The sequence below is a fragment of the Podarcis liolepis genome (genome assembly GCF_965112155.1).
Source record: "Podarcis liolepis genome assembly, chromosome: Z".
NCBI classification, from domain to species: domain Eukaryota; kingdom Metazoa; phylum Chordata; class Lepidosauria; order Squamata; family Lacertidae; genus Podarcis; species Podarcis liolepis.
Window position 1 is genome coordinate 3734231 of NC_139570.1, and position 13089 is coordinate 3747319.

At 45.6% G+C, this 13089-nt stretch overlaps 2 protein-coding genes across 28 annotated transcripts in view; one reads left to right on the plus strand and one right to left on the minus strand.

Moving 5' to 3' along the window:
* TEX11 (testis expressed 11) overlaps positions 1–9295 on the plus strand; it is a 44846-nt gene extending 35551 nt beyond the window's left edge. For 4 of the 5 annotated variants that reach the window (XM_083486321.1, XM_083486322.1, XM_083486323.1 and 1 more), the window contains 8 exons: positions 486–556; positions 4222–4332; positions 4841–4913; positions 6103–6252; positions 6781–6886; positions 7509–7629; positions 8401–8574; positions 8941–9295. In XM_083486321.1, coding sequence (XP_083342447.1) covers positions 486–556; positions 4222–4332; positions 4841–4913; positions 6103–6252; positions 6781–6886; positions 7509–7629; positions 8401–8574; positions 8941–9009 — 875 coding nt within the window. In that variant the 3' untranslated portion in view covers positions 9010–9295. The other variant, XM_083486325.1, reaches the window with a different exon arrangement.
* A 744-nt stretch (positions 9296–10039) lies between these two features.
* DLG3 (discs large MAGUK scaffold protein 3) overlaps positions 10040–13089 on the minus strand; it is a 119849-nt gene continuing 116799 nt past the window's right edge. For all 23 annotated transcript variants that reach the window (XM_083486339.1, XM_083486357.1, XM_083486336.1 and 20 more), the window contains one exon: positions 10040–12513. In XM_083486339.1, coding sequence (XP_083342465.1) covers positions 12407–12513 — 107 coding nt within the window. In that variant the 3' untranslated portion in view covers positions 10040–12406. The remainder of the gene's footprint in view (positions 12514–13089) is intronic.

Consider the following 13089-nt stretch of genomic DNA (forward strand, 5'->3'; position numbering starts at 1 on the left):
AGCAATGACAGATTGCAGTAAATCTGTTGCTTACATACAATGAATGGTGTGGGTTTTCTTGCACATTTAAGGTGTGCACCCAGGTGATTTTGCTCAGCAGTTACTCATGGCAACTGATTTACATGACCTTTTTGCCACATGAACATTAATTCCACAGTAGAAGTGAGGGATTCAAAAAGACCAAAAAGGGGGAAAGGCAACATAGGTTGTATAGTAACAATATAGTTGAAGGGGTCTCTGTGGAGTTCTTTGCTTATAGGCAGAATCTTGTTTTGTGGCACAAACGTTTTAATTGACAAAATGATCACCTATTGAAATAAGATATTGATGGCAAACTACTAGTTGTTTCCAGTTGATCCTAAATGCATGTCACATCATATTTGAAGTTAATACTGAGCCTGCTTAACCTGTCAGAAGAGACAAAGCAGAGTTGTTGATTTTTGTGGTGTGTTTTAAATCCTGTTCTTTCTTACTTGCTCTCTAAGCTTGGACCTTTGCTACCATGTCGGGGGGCTGCCTGAGACTAACAAAGGATTTATTTCTAATTTCATTCAAGGTATGTGCTTCTGCCAACATTCTGTGTGCTGCAATGAATGGTTTTATTTTCAGCTCAGCGAGAGTCCGCAAACAAAATGCTCTTCGGAGCATGTCACTTGGTACTTCCCAGATTTGAGTGTGTCAGTCATGTATTGTGTGCCATGTTACTGAACCGGGTCACAGAAAGCTAACAGTTGATTACTGTGATTTGGCAAGTTTGCCGTTGCTGCAAATCTGTTACTGATTTTACTGAACCATAATTAACTCTGTCACATAGGGAGAAGAGGTCCTACCAGCTTGTAAGTCCTCCTGTACAGCTTTCACTAATACTTAGTATGTCAACCTGGAATTGTTAATAAGAAAATATTTTGTTGAGCCAACTGTGTTTAAACTTAGTGGCCTGGGGTGGAAATCAAAATCACTTCTGTTCCATTCTGAGGATTGCTTTAACCTCTTTGCTCTGGGTTTTGACACTTAGACGTTTATTTTTAGGACCTAGCTTATTTTTTGCAATTTTGTTTTAAACTGTTTCTCATATTGCTTAATATTGTGTTTTAATGCTCATGTTGTTGTTCCAATTGGTGCAACCTGCCATGGGACCTTAGGGTGAAGGGTGGGTAATAAATTGTAATAATAAATAACAATGATGATGATGATGATGATAACACTAATAAATATTGGTTAGCTGGGGATTCAGTAGATGTAGAAGCAGCCTTGTGATTTACTGCCAGCAGAGATCTATTTAAGGTAGAGAAGCTTTTGGAGAAGTCAGGTTGCTGTGTCCTGTGGAAGTGTAAAGGAACGTGTTGAGCTAGAGCAGTGTGGGCAGCAGGCAGACAAGAGTATCCCAGCCATCTGGCAAATCCACTTGGAATCCAAATCCAAAAATCCTTTTTTTCAGTTGTGGTCAGATGCAGTTCTGAACAGTTTGCTCACATTTTACATGGGGGTTCGGTTCCAAAGGGTCCACGCATACACAGTAACCCAGGTGGACCCAGCACTGAAAGAGCTCTTAAATTCTCCACCTTGCTTGCCAGGCAAGGTCATCTCAGCTCACCATCTCTTAAAGCCTTGGGATGTTTGCATGAGATCTAGCAGGAACTTGGATTGCCCTGCAAGATCTCGCAAGAGCATCCCAGAGCTGGTACACTGAGTGAGCCTTGCCCCCCCCCCCCGCCCCCAGCAAAGCAGAGAGCTTGAAAGTTATTTTTGTGTTGGGTATCCCCAAGTATACCCAGGGTGAACTTTGAAGCTCTTGCTGGCTTGGTATATGGTTGAAATAGCACAGGTTAAATGCACATAAGTGCTACCAAATAAGTTTAATGGTTTGTTCCAACAGCTTCCGAGTAGAGGACTGTGTGTATCATCATAGATTTTGGTAGAATCAGTGAAAGCTAGAGTAAGTAAACTCTGCCAAATGTGGATATTTCTGGACTTAGCCCATGCTGGAAGGCTCGTTGAGGGTAGCTATTAAGAAATAGTGGCTCATTAGTGAAACCACCACCAGGGCAAGATATTTTCTGCATTGGACAGAGGGGAGAGTTCCCAGGGTTACTGTGGGCAGAGAAAAATTTAGGATTTCAGCTTCTATGGCATAGGAAAAGAGGGGAGCAGGCAGGCTGTGCCCACAGGAGAAAGGTGTTGTTTTACACAAGGCTTCGGTTTTCTCTCTTGAAAGTGTATTTGGGAAGGAGAAGGGTGGAGCCAGAACTCTGGACAGAGGTCATGCAGGGCAGAACCCTCTTGTTTAGGGAAGTTTCTAATGTTTGATGTTTTATTCTGTTTTTAATCTCTTGGGGGAGGGACGCGGGTGGCGCTGTGGGTAAAAGCCTCAGCGCCTAGGGCTTGCCGATCAAAAGGTCGGCGGTTCGAATCCCCACGGCGGGGTGCGCTCCCGCTGCTCGGTCCCAGCGCCTGCCAACCTAGCAGTTCGAAAGCACCCCCGGGTGCAAGTAGATAAATAGGGACCGCTTACCAGCGGGAAGGTAAACGGCGTTCCGTGTGCTGCGCTGGCTCGCCAGATGCAGCTTTGTCACGCTGGCCACGTGACCCGGAAGTGTCTGCGGACAGCGCTGGCCCCCGGCCTATAGATGTGAGATGGGCGCACAAACCCCAGAGTCTGTCAAGACTGGCCCGTTCGGGCAGGGGTACCTTTACCTTTACCTAATCTCTTGGGAGCCACCCAGAGTGGCTGGGGAAACCCAGCTGGATGGGCGGGGTATAATTATAATTATAACTATTATTTATTGATCCCCTCTTGAGATTAATGTCCTAAACTCTCCAGTGTAGACCGAGGTGTAAATACATGCCCAATAAACCATATTTCCTAAAGACACATAGGTTTCTCAATGGAAACACTGCCCTGCCTGAGCAGCTAGAACCCCCTGGAGCCTTGCTACCACTTGGCAGATTGGGGGTGGCATGCTGTAACCTTTGTAACAGTATGTATTTCAGAAAGGTGGGTTGCTAGGCGTGATCTTCACTGCAACATTCAGAGTCTTTCAGGCTATAGTTGAGATGCTAGGATGGGCTGGTAATTTTAGGGGAAACCACAAACATCCCAATTAATCATTGTCATGATGGTGGTAAATGTTGCAAATTTGAGAGAATTTGTTCAGATCAGTAGACCCTGTTTTGAAAGTGAGTTCAGAAGAAGGGGGTTTCCCAGGGAATAAGTGGATCATCCTGGCTTAACCTTTGAGAAACTGTTCCAGGTTAGTTCAGCCTCCCTTGGGCAGCATTCACTGACCATGTGACATCACCCCAGAGCCTGCTCCCCCACAGAATGTGGGAATATCACCAAGTTTCCTTTTACCAAGTTGCTTCAACATCCTATCTGTGCTTCAGTGGAACTCTGCCTACTGCCTGTGGCCAAGAGGTGGAAGATCTTTTTATGGCAGGAGCAGGACATGTTTCATAGAATTGTAGAGTCCACCCCCCCCCCTGAATGCAGGAATCTCAGCTCAAGCATCCATGACAGAAGGCCATCCAGCCTCTGTTCAAAAGACTCCCGTGAAGGAGAGCCCACCACCTCTCATGGGAGTCTCTTCCATTGCCAAACAGCTCTTACTGTCAGAAAGTTTTTCCTGAATTTTTAGTCAGAATCTCCTTTCTTGAAACTTGAAGCCATAGATTCGAGTCCTACCCTCCAGAGCAGGAGAAAACAAGCTTGCCCCTGTGGCAGCCCTTAAGATATTCGAAGATGGCTACCATATCTCCTCTCAGTCTCCTCTCTTGCAGGCTAAACATACCCAGCTCCTTCAAGCGCTCCTCATAAGGCTTGGTTTCCTGCCTTGATTTCCATGTTTAACATGAAAGATACTGTTAGAAGGCTTTCTTTGTCACCGTGTAAACAAAGGCTAGCTGAACTATTTTCAGTTTTGCTCAGAACATCAACAATTGGTTGTGAGCTTTGAAGATGAATGCTGCAGTAAATACCCGAAAGGGCTTGGGCATGCCCCTCAAGCACTTTGCGCTCCAGAGCTCCTATTGCTTCGGTCCAGGCCTTTCATAGGAACCTAGGAGGGTCAGATTTGGCAGGAGCAGAGAGGTAGAAGACTTGGGCTCTGCAATGTGGAGGGAGAGAGGGAGGGAAAGTTGGAGTGTGTTTGTGGAGAGAAAACCCTCTGGCATCCAAAGAAAAGGGACAACAATCACATTTCTATTAAATGTTTCCTGTTGCAGTTCGCTCGGCTTTGTCCTGCTGAGAAAACCATTCTGGTTGACCAGAGATTATGCCTGATTATGGCTATTGCCATTGGTCTTGAAATGGGACGGAACAGCTCTACTGGCCAGGTAGAGTTTGGATGGAGTAAGAATTCTACACCCCTCCCTTTTGTGACAAAAGCTTTATGCAAGCTCGAAGGTACAGCTGAGTTTCTGCTTGATGTGGTTTGATTCGATGCTGAGAGGACAGTCGCCCACTTCCTCTTTGGAAATCATACCACTTTTCATATAGCAGCATAAGCAGGGCTCCAACCCCTCCCTCCAGTAAGTTATGCAATTTCTAACATCAATTAGAAACATTAGAATCAAATTTGGAGGACTCTGGGTAAACTGGACTTCACCATGGGATATCCAGGCCATCTTCCTTGCCCTTCCCACTTCACAAACTTGCACACTTCCTCCCCTCTGGAATTTATCTGGAGAGTTTTGCAGCTGCATTTGAGCAAGTCTAGGAGCTAAAATCCTATGTACGGAATCCAACACCCCACCCCAATTGCCTTACCCAGAGAATAGTGCAACTATTATGGTTCAAAAGTGGAGTTTCCCCCCCACAATTATATATTTGTTTTCAAATCAGAATGAACTACTGGTGGAGGCCCTCGGACACATAGAGACTTGTTGGGATATCGGGATGTATCTGAAAGAAACTGGTGAGTTGGAGATTATGCAATACAAAGTGCTGCTGTTGACACAATATATATCTGCCCAAAGAAGTGGGTGGGACTCTCGTCTTGCTTTGGTAGATGCTGGTACAGTGACTTCTCTTGGGATGCAGGAAACACATGCAGCCCAGGAGAATGAAGAACAAAAGCATGATGCTGGAGAGCTGGGTGGGAAGGTATGAATTATTGCTGCACAGGTTTTTTGGAACCTAGGCATATTTGCTCAGAAGTCAGTTCCACTGAACTGAATAAAATTTATGCCCAAGTCAGTGTCGATTGCAAGCATAGTGTTGTAAGTATACTACTTATAGTTGCTGCTTACAAATGTTAAGCCATATGTGGTGGTTGGTGGAAGAGCTGGAAGGAATAAAAAAAAGCTTGACCCTGAGACATACGGTGAGAGGAGACCAAAAATGCCCCTGCAGCTGAGATCTTTTCAGAGGTTCAAGCCTGCTTCAGATGGTAGTCACCATCTTTGAGGACTACCTGTACCCCTGGACATCCAGTGCTCTCTTTAAAATTCCTGGGGCAGACTGCGGATGAAATTCCTGGTTTAAGATAGCAGATGAAACTATTCGCGATGGAAACTCGCAAGCAAACACCTTGATGCTAAGGACCTTGTTAGCCTTAGAACTGAAACAAGTTCCTAGCCTTTGCCTTCACTACCCTTCACAGAAGACATGTCAAACTCAAAATAATATTTTGGTGTGTAGTCTTGGCTTCCAAATTTCAGATATTTGTGTAAATATCAGGCTGCTTATTGGGCTTAATGACAAATCATCTGCCTGAAGCAGTCACCTTTTGCCACTACGTAGCAGGGCCAAGTTTGTATCCCGGGTTTGTATCTTACCCACAGAAACTAGTACAGTGGTACCTCTGGTTGTGAACGGGATCCGTTCCGGAGCCCCGTTCGCAACCTGCGCATGCTCGTGATGTCATTTTGAGTGTCTGGCGAAACCTGGAAGTAACCCTTTCCGGTACTTCCGGGTTGCCGTGGGACGCTACCTGAAAACATTTTAACCCGAAGCATCTTTAACCCGGGGTATGACTGTATAGCAAAGGCAAAGGATCTATATTCTCCTTCAGCTAAGTGTCTATCGATTTAGGGGTATGCCAACCTCAGTACACAAGCTGATTTAGCGACCAGCTAACATGTGACTCTCCTTCTACTCAAAAGGCAACTTTTCTGAAGACCCATCAGATACGTTACTTCTGCTGTATGAGTTTGAGGCAAGAGTAAAGCTCGGTGATCCGAAAGTAACCAGTCTTCTGGATACAATTTTGGAAAGGCCCAATATCGATACTAAGATGCTGGAATCAATTGCCTGTAAGAGCCATGTTTGCATTTCATTTGCTTGGTGGGACCATGTGTGCTCCACAGCCCAGTGAATTACTAATCTTTTGGATCTCTGTGGGGCAAACTATTGCATTCACGGGCGTCATATTGCCACAACCATTTCTTTTGCTTTCCTGTTAGTAGTTCAGCTGCAGCCTGCCTTGTAGAAGTTTTGGACCAGAGTTAGTGGTAGTGGAAGAAAGACAGGCTTCTGCCACTCAGACAGTTCGCTTTCCAGTATCTGGCATTCCGCTCCCCGCAACCCGATTGGCAGTCTTTTGTCCATGGCAGTATTATTGCTACAGTGGCCACCAGCTGATCAAAAGAGGTGGTTGAATTTGTTTGATACCAGCTCAGGTAAACGGCAACATTTGAAGCAGGAAAGATTTTCAGCTTCCCCTGTGCTTTTGACTGGTGCAGTCAGCATTTTCCTCACCGGGCAGACTGATGTAACATAGCATAGCAACAGAGCTTCGCACTTCTGAAAGTGACTCTCTTGTCTTGCCTTCCTTTCTCCAGCGCTGGCCATGGCCCCACCGGCTTACTACCCTTCACTCGCCAAGAAGGCCCTCAGAAAGCTTTTGACTATTAGCAAATGTGAACCCTTCGATGGACTCACTTTCAGGTAAGGATGAGCTACACTAAGGGCTATGCATCCTGGCCAGCGGAATCTCAGTGCGATCTGCTTTGCAACCTTGTTTACAAGTCCAGGGAGGGGAACTGACTGCCAGCATTCTACTACTTAACCCGTGTTGCTCAAATAGAACTCAGCAGGGAAGATGATGCAGACAAAACTAGAGTTAGTTGCCTCTGCCTGTCATTAGTTTTGGCCGCACCAACTGTTAAGTCTCCCTGCCTTCCTGCCCTTTAAGTCCCAATGGGTACCTGCTACCACTTATCGCAGCTGTTTTCTTAATGAGATGGGGTACGTGTTGTAAGTGAAGTCCTTGATGAGGCCTCTTTCCTTACATTCTTCCCAGCAAAGGAACCCACCTGCATTCCTTCCTCCATCTGAGTGACCCAATTGATACCGCTGGGTAGTGAAGGGCTCTGCCCGGGTTTTTATACTTCACCCTTTGAAGAGGTTGGAAGTTTGGAAAGGAATCTACTGTCCCCTTGGAGAAACTTTGCTGTGTGCTTCTTTGGGGAGGAGTGTCAAACTTACAACTGCTTTGCAGATGAGTCAGAAGGGCATTCTACACATGCTTGCATTGAATTCTCTTTCCCTTTTCTTTGCTGATATTCAGCAAATGTATACATAGCTTGATTCAGCTTACTCTGCCATCTGATGGGCCTGGAGCAGATCCATATGCACTGGTGGAGTCACAGGGCTACTTTGAAGAAGCTCTCAAGATTTTGGATAGCATGGTGAGGAGGAAGTGCCATCAAAATTATTTCCACATGCTTCTTTCCTGGTAATGGCAGTTGGGCTGGGAATTCATAGCTGTCAGGGTTTACTTTCTTCCGGAGTCACTAGAAGTGGCCACCTGTGCACTATAGACCTTGCCAGGTCTAAGTAATGATATATGGCCTCAATATCTAAAAGGTTTCGGGTGACTGACATGCACTGCTTCATGTGGTTGGGTAGGGGCTTGTGAGCTGAGCTGTTCTGAGCTGTAGCCCAGGTCCTTCTAAACCGCAGTTTGTCTGTAGCCAACATAAGTGCTCAAGAAATCCTCCAAGATTTCCTCAAAAGCTATTGTGCTGCATCAAACTCTCATATTCTTTCGGTTTCTACTAGGCCAGGGGTCTGCAACCTTTAAGACAAAAAGAGCCACTTGGACCCGTTTTCGAAGGGGAAAAAAACTGGGAGCCGCAAAACCATTGCGACATTTAAAACAAATATATCTCTGGAGCCGCGATCTGACAGCGGGCGGGAAGGTGACGTCGGGACGGTGCGTGACTAACGCATGCACCGCCCCCATGCGACGTCACAGCCAGTACAGTGCCCGCCACACTGGGGAGTGTCGGGGCACACAATGCGCCTCCTCCCCTCGCTAGTATCCGCCCCGGAGCCGCGGCAAAGGTGTAAAAGAGCCACATGCGGCTCCAGAGCCGCGGGTTGCAGACCCCTGTACTAGAACTACAGCCTCAACGTGAAAACCCTGATCAGTGCTGTTTTCTCCTGGTTACTGGCAGGTGCTGCGGTCCAGTTATCCAGATGAAGAAATATTCTGGCTCATGGTTAGAGCTTGGAACATAGGAGTATACTACAACACTTTGGCCAGATACGTTACAGCTGAGCAATGGTGTCGCGTAGCAATGTTCTTCTTGAATCACCTGAGAGATATATGTACCAGCTACAGGAGAAAGGTATGGAAGGATGAACGAAACAGCTTAACTGTGATTCTAGAATACACAGGGAGATGGCCTGTATGAGCAGGTGCAAACACCATAGCATGCAGTGGATGCAATATGCTAAATGGTAGGTAGTCTCTTTTACATCCTGGAATCACTAGCTGAGATCAGCCATGTTAATCATGAAGGTACCTTGGGTTAAGGAATTTGCCAATGGTGGATGGGGGGAATAGGCAGATAGACACAATATCTTGGGTCAAGTTTTCCCCCGTTTTCCTAGAAAGCTGCTTGACCTAAATACAAGGGGCTCAAACTGCATTAGACCCCCAGCATTCAATGCATGACACTAATTTGGCTTTTTTGTGTGATTTCTGCCCACAGATGACCGCCTTTTACCAAGTATTGATGGACAGACTTCCAGGAGCAAAGGGACCCTCTCCAAATAAGTGACAGAAATCAAGTCCACAGCAAAGGCAGCTGGTGCTGTACTCAACTTACCAGACATTTTGTTGCCCAAACCAGATAAATATTTTGGCTCATGGTTAGAGCTTGGAACATAGGAGTATACTACAACTCTTTGGGCAGATAGAATACAGCTGAGCAATGGTGTCGCGTATAATACAGCTGAGCAATGGTGTCATGTTAGGTGAGATAAACTACCACCTTCTAGTTTGTTAGAGATGTTTGTCTGGAGTGGGGTTGTACAATGAATAAAATAGTTTAGCACTTGCAATGACATTTGTGTTTTCCTATTTATTGGTTTAACTTTCCATCCACCTGGTAGAAGCATGAAGTTTCTACACCAGGGTACTCAGCAATTTCCTTCAGCCCCCACCACCCCGGAGCACTGCCATGCTAGCTGGGGCTGAGAGGTATGTCATGTTGGCCATCCCATTCCTACACTCAAAAGGCACAAACTAGAAAGCAGTAGCAGCTGTGCAAAACGTAGGGGAAAGTAACACTCAATTGTGTTTTTGCCTCATCCCTTCAGTAAGCTGGCAACTATTCATTTTGTCACTGGCCTGTGCTAGCCAGGACAAGAACCATGCAGGATCTGTATAGGACATAGTAGGAACTACTGTTGTCATTGCTTGAGGTGTGTCCCTCTGCTACCAGCCTACAGAGATTTATACAAGTATTGAACAACCCTTTTCCTACAAGTGGGTGGGTGGTTCCATTCACACCACTAGGCAGGACTGCAAATCAAGCCACCCTTGGAAGGGGGTCTCCTCCAGTTCCTCTAGCTGCCAGTGTAGGCCATCTGATAGACTGCCTCCTTGTGTGTCAACATACAGACTAACACACAGCAACTTTTATTTACCTTGAACCTGCAACACAACGGGAGCAGTGCATGAGAAAGGAAAGTATGTGTTCGATTTGAGGTGAGAAGTATACTACCCTAGACTAGGCCCCCAGAGCCAGTGGCAGCCAATACATTGAGGACAAGCCATAGCCCCAGAATAAATCCTCAGCAGACAAGTTCATTGCAACGTTCTGTTTATTAAAAATATATGTCTCCTTGGAAGAAACACTGGTAAACCAACTAGTGTCATGATTGATACTTTCAGCTATGCCATGGGTACATAGGCCTTTTCTCCATGGGCCTAGAAGACAAGGCGACAGGCTATTAGAAAAGAAAAGGAGTTAGAACCTAGAGACTGGCCACCTCAGAAGCTGCTGCTTTTGTGTACAGGCCAGTTCTCAAGAATGTGCCTTGCAGTGCCGGCTGAGTAGAAGTCGCATGTGGCAGCCCCTTGTCCAAACTCCCTCCACCAGGAACTTGTAAATGACAGTTCCCTCATCTTTATTCTTCATAGTCCTGCCAGCAAACATCAGCTCCAGTGCTACCAAAGTTCCACTTGGTTTCTTGCAACACAGCCGGTGGAAACAGCTTCTTGCTTACCAGAATGAATCTCCACAGGATGAGTTTTCACCCATATTTAACAATGAGGCCCGTGCACAAATATCACAATGAATGACAGAGCTACCTACCAGCTATGGAGTGGGCAGCATCACCCTGCTGCAATCTGAGGCCGAGTCCTACTCACTCCCTTAGGACCAGTAACACTGGGGTCTCCTCCCATAACATCCATTGCTGTCATTCCATGGAAAACGGATGCCTATGAGTGCCTGATTCGAGAGCTGGATGGGGCAAGACTGGGAAAACGAGCAAATCTCCTTTTCAATAACAGGCATGGGCTTGTACCAAACTAGGGAGTGCTTGAAAACTTCTCTCAATAATGATCCAGCTTATTTTCTTGCTCAGCGGGCAAACAAGAAACTTTTTTACCCACACAGCTTACACATTGACGGACATGATTAGGATGAGCATATATCAAGGCTTCCTGGAAGCAACTGCCTCAGTACATGTAAAACTAACAGTCTGTGCCTCACAACAGCGTGCATTCTGAATTCCACCTACCCTTTCCTGTCTTGAAGAACTGCAAGCTGAGGTTGGCCATGTGGGGTAATGGGGGCTCATCTCGGAACAGAAATTATACAGAAATGCAAAATAAGAGGGATGGTGTTCTTCACTGAGCCCCTGGTGATGCACTTGTCAGGAAGGGCTTCCAAGTGTTACAACCAGAATTTGACAAAATTCTGCTAGAATAAGGATTTCCAGAGCAGTCTGTTCTGAATGCGGTTGGGATATTGTATCCATCTAGGATGCAGATTCTCTTCTCATTTTCATCTGCTGCTTTCAGCTTCGCTGTATGGATCTCAAAATGTTATTCCACCAGAAAAAAGTCAGTGGGGTGGAGTTCAGTCTCCCTACAGGGAAGTGACCCCATCACAACAAAGTACAGCTGGTGTGCTCATTCCACATGGTCTGTAGGTTGGGTCTGAGTCTGGAATCTATTTACAACGGAACAATCTTAAAAAATAACTTAAAAAACTGGATTGTATACCCGTTAAGTTCATTATTAAAATCAAAAGCTGGGAATAATGAAAAGCCAACACACCAACACAAACATGATTTTGGTTTAACGCCAGCTTAAAAAAAACCAAAAAACCCAGAAGAAACCTCTCATGCAAACACATCAGGTGACATAAAACAATGTGCAATAGGTAGCATTTTCAATTTGCTTTATGGTGCTCAAATCAACTGCTGAAGCTTCACATGTGGTCCTGGGCTCTCTGCACACATCACAACCACAGCGCCAGTTGCAGTTCTTTCCAAACACAGCCTTCCCTACAAAATTGGATTTCCAAAAAAACACTCAGCAGCACCCAAAGAAACCAAACACTTGGTACCTTTAAATCCACCCTCAGCCACAAAAGGGTTTCTAGGCCACATGGCTGAGATATGACAGTAATATAATTCTTGCACTAACAAAGTACCACTTAAGCAGCCCCCCTCATGTTTTTAATTTTATATGCATTCTGTTGCCTTCCCTTCCATCACAGTGCTGGGTGAACACTGCACTCTTGGAAAAGCTGCCCCAGGTTGCCAGTCCTCAGCATGTTTACAGGGGCAGACGGTGTCCTTATCTGTTGCCTTGGTGGCTCTTTTAAGCTAGTCCTCATCTGCTACCTCCCATCTTGCTTCTTTATTTTAACTCTTGATAGTAATTTTTTTTAATTAAAAAAACACACAAAACTCTCAAATGGGGTTTGCCTCCATTTCTAAAGGAGCAACAGGAAGGTCCATGCAGGAACGGGTGGGGACAGTCACTTGATGAAGGAGATTGGTCCATCCCAAGAAAAAGAAAACAGGACTAGAAAACTCAATTGTCAACCATCTAAAAAAGGGACAGGGATGGTCTTCATGCTCCCCGCCCCCAAGGGCAGGGGGCTGGGGGAGGGGTCTCTGATCTTCTCACAAGTTGATTGGAAAGTGGAGACTTCACAGTTTCTCAGGGGATGGGACCCAAATATAATGCCCAGATTGGTCTTCTATTATCTGTTTGATTTTACTGTAAATCTCTTCCAGAGAGTCTCCTTGTACAATGGCTGGAAAACACAAACCAAAAACAGTTATTTACTAGTGTAGAAGAGACATCAAACTTGGCAAGCTCCTTTCTATCTACCTGAGGAGGGAACTGTACTGCCTCCTAAAGTTCAAATTCTAACATCCAACTTAAGTTATGGCATCAAGCAAAAGATTGCTGGAAGCCAATAATATCTCTATCCCTGTGCTTCTGAATTGTGCGTGAGAACAGGTTTCAGGAGCAACTAACTGCAGCAGAACCAACTTGCACTACTTGTTCAGCACTGGAAACAGCTTTCTGAGCCAGCCTACTTTAAAAGACACCAACACATGTGAATTTCATCTTGCATTACCTTTTCTAAATCACACCATGTAACATCTGCTGTAACCTCCTAGGGACACCCTGTACCCTGCTAGAAACCTGATGGAGATGACAGGAGATTGCTGCAACCTTTTCAAAGGATTGCCAGCCCTGACACTTTTCCAGCCTAGCCTAGCCTGTGCCTTAAAGTCTCCTCCTTTTAAAATCCTTGGTGAGCACAGGTACAGGTGTTGACCATTTCACATGGGGGTTCTGCTCCCAGGCCTCACATGCCCTG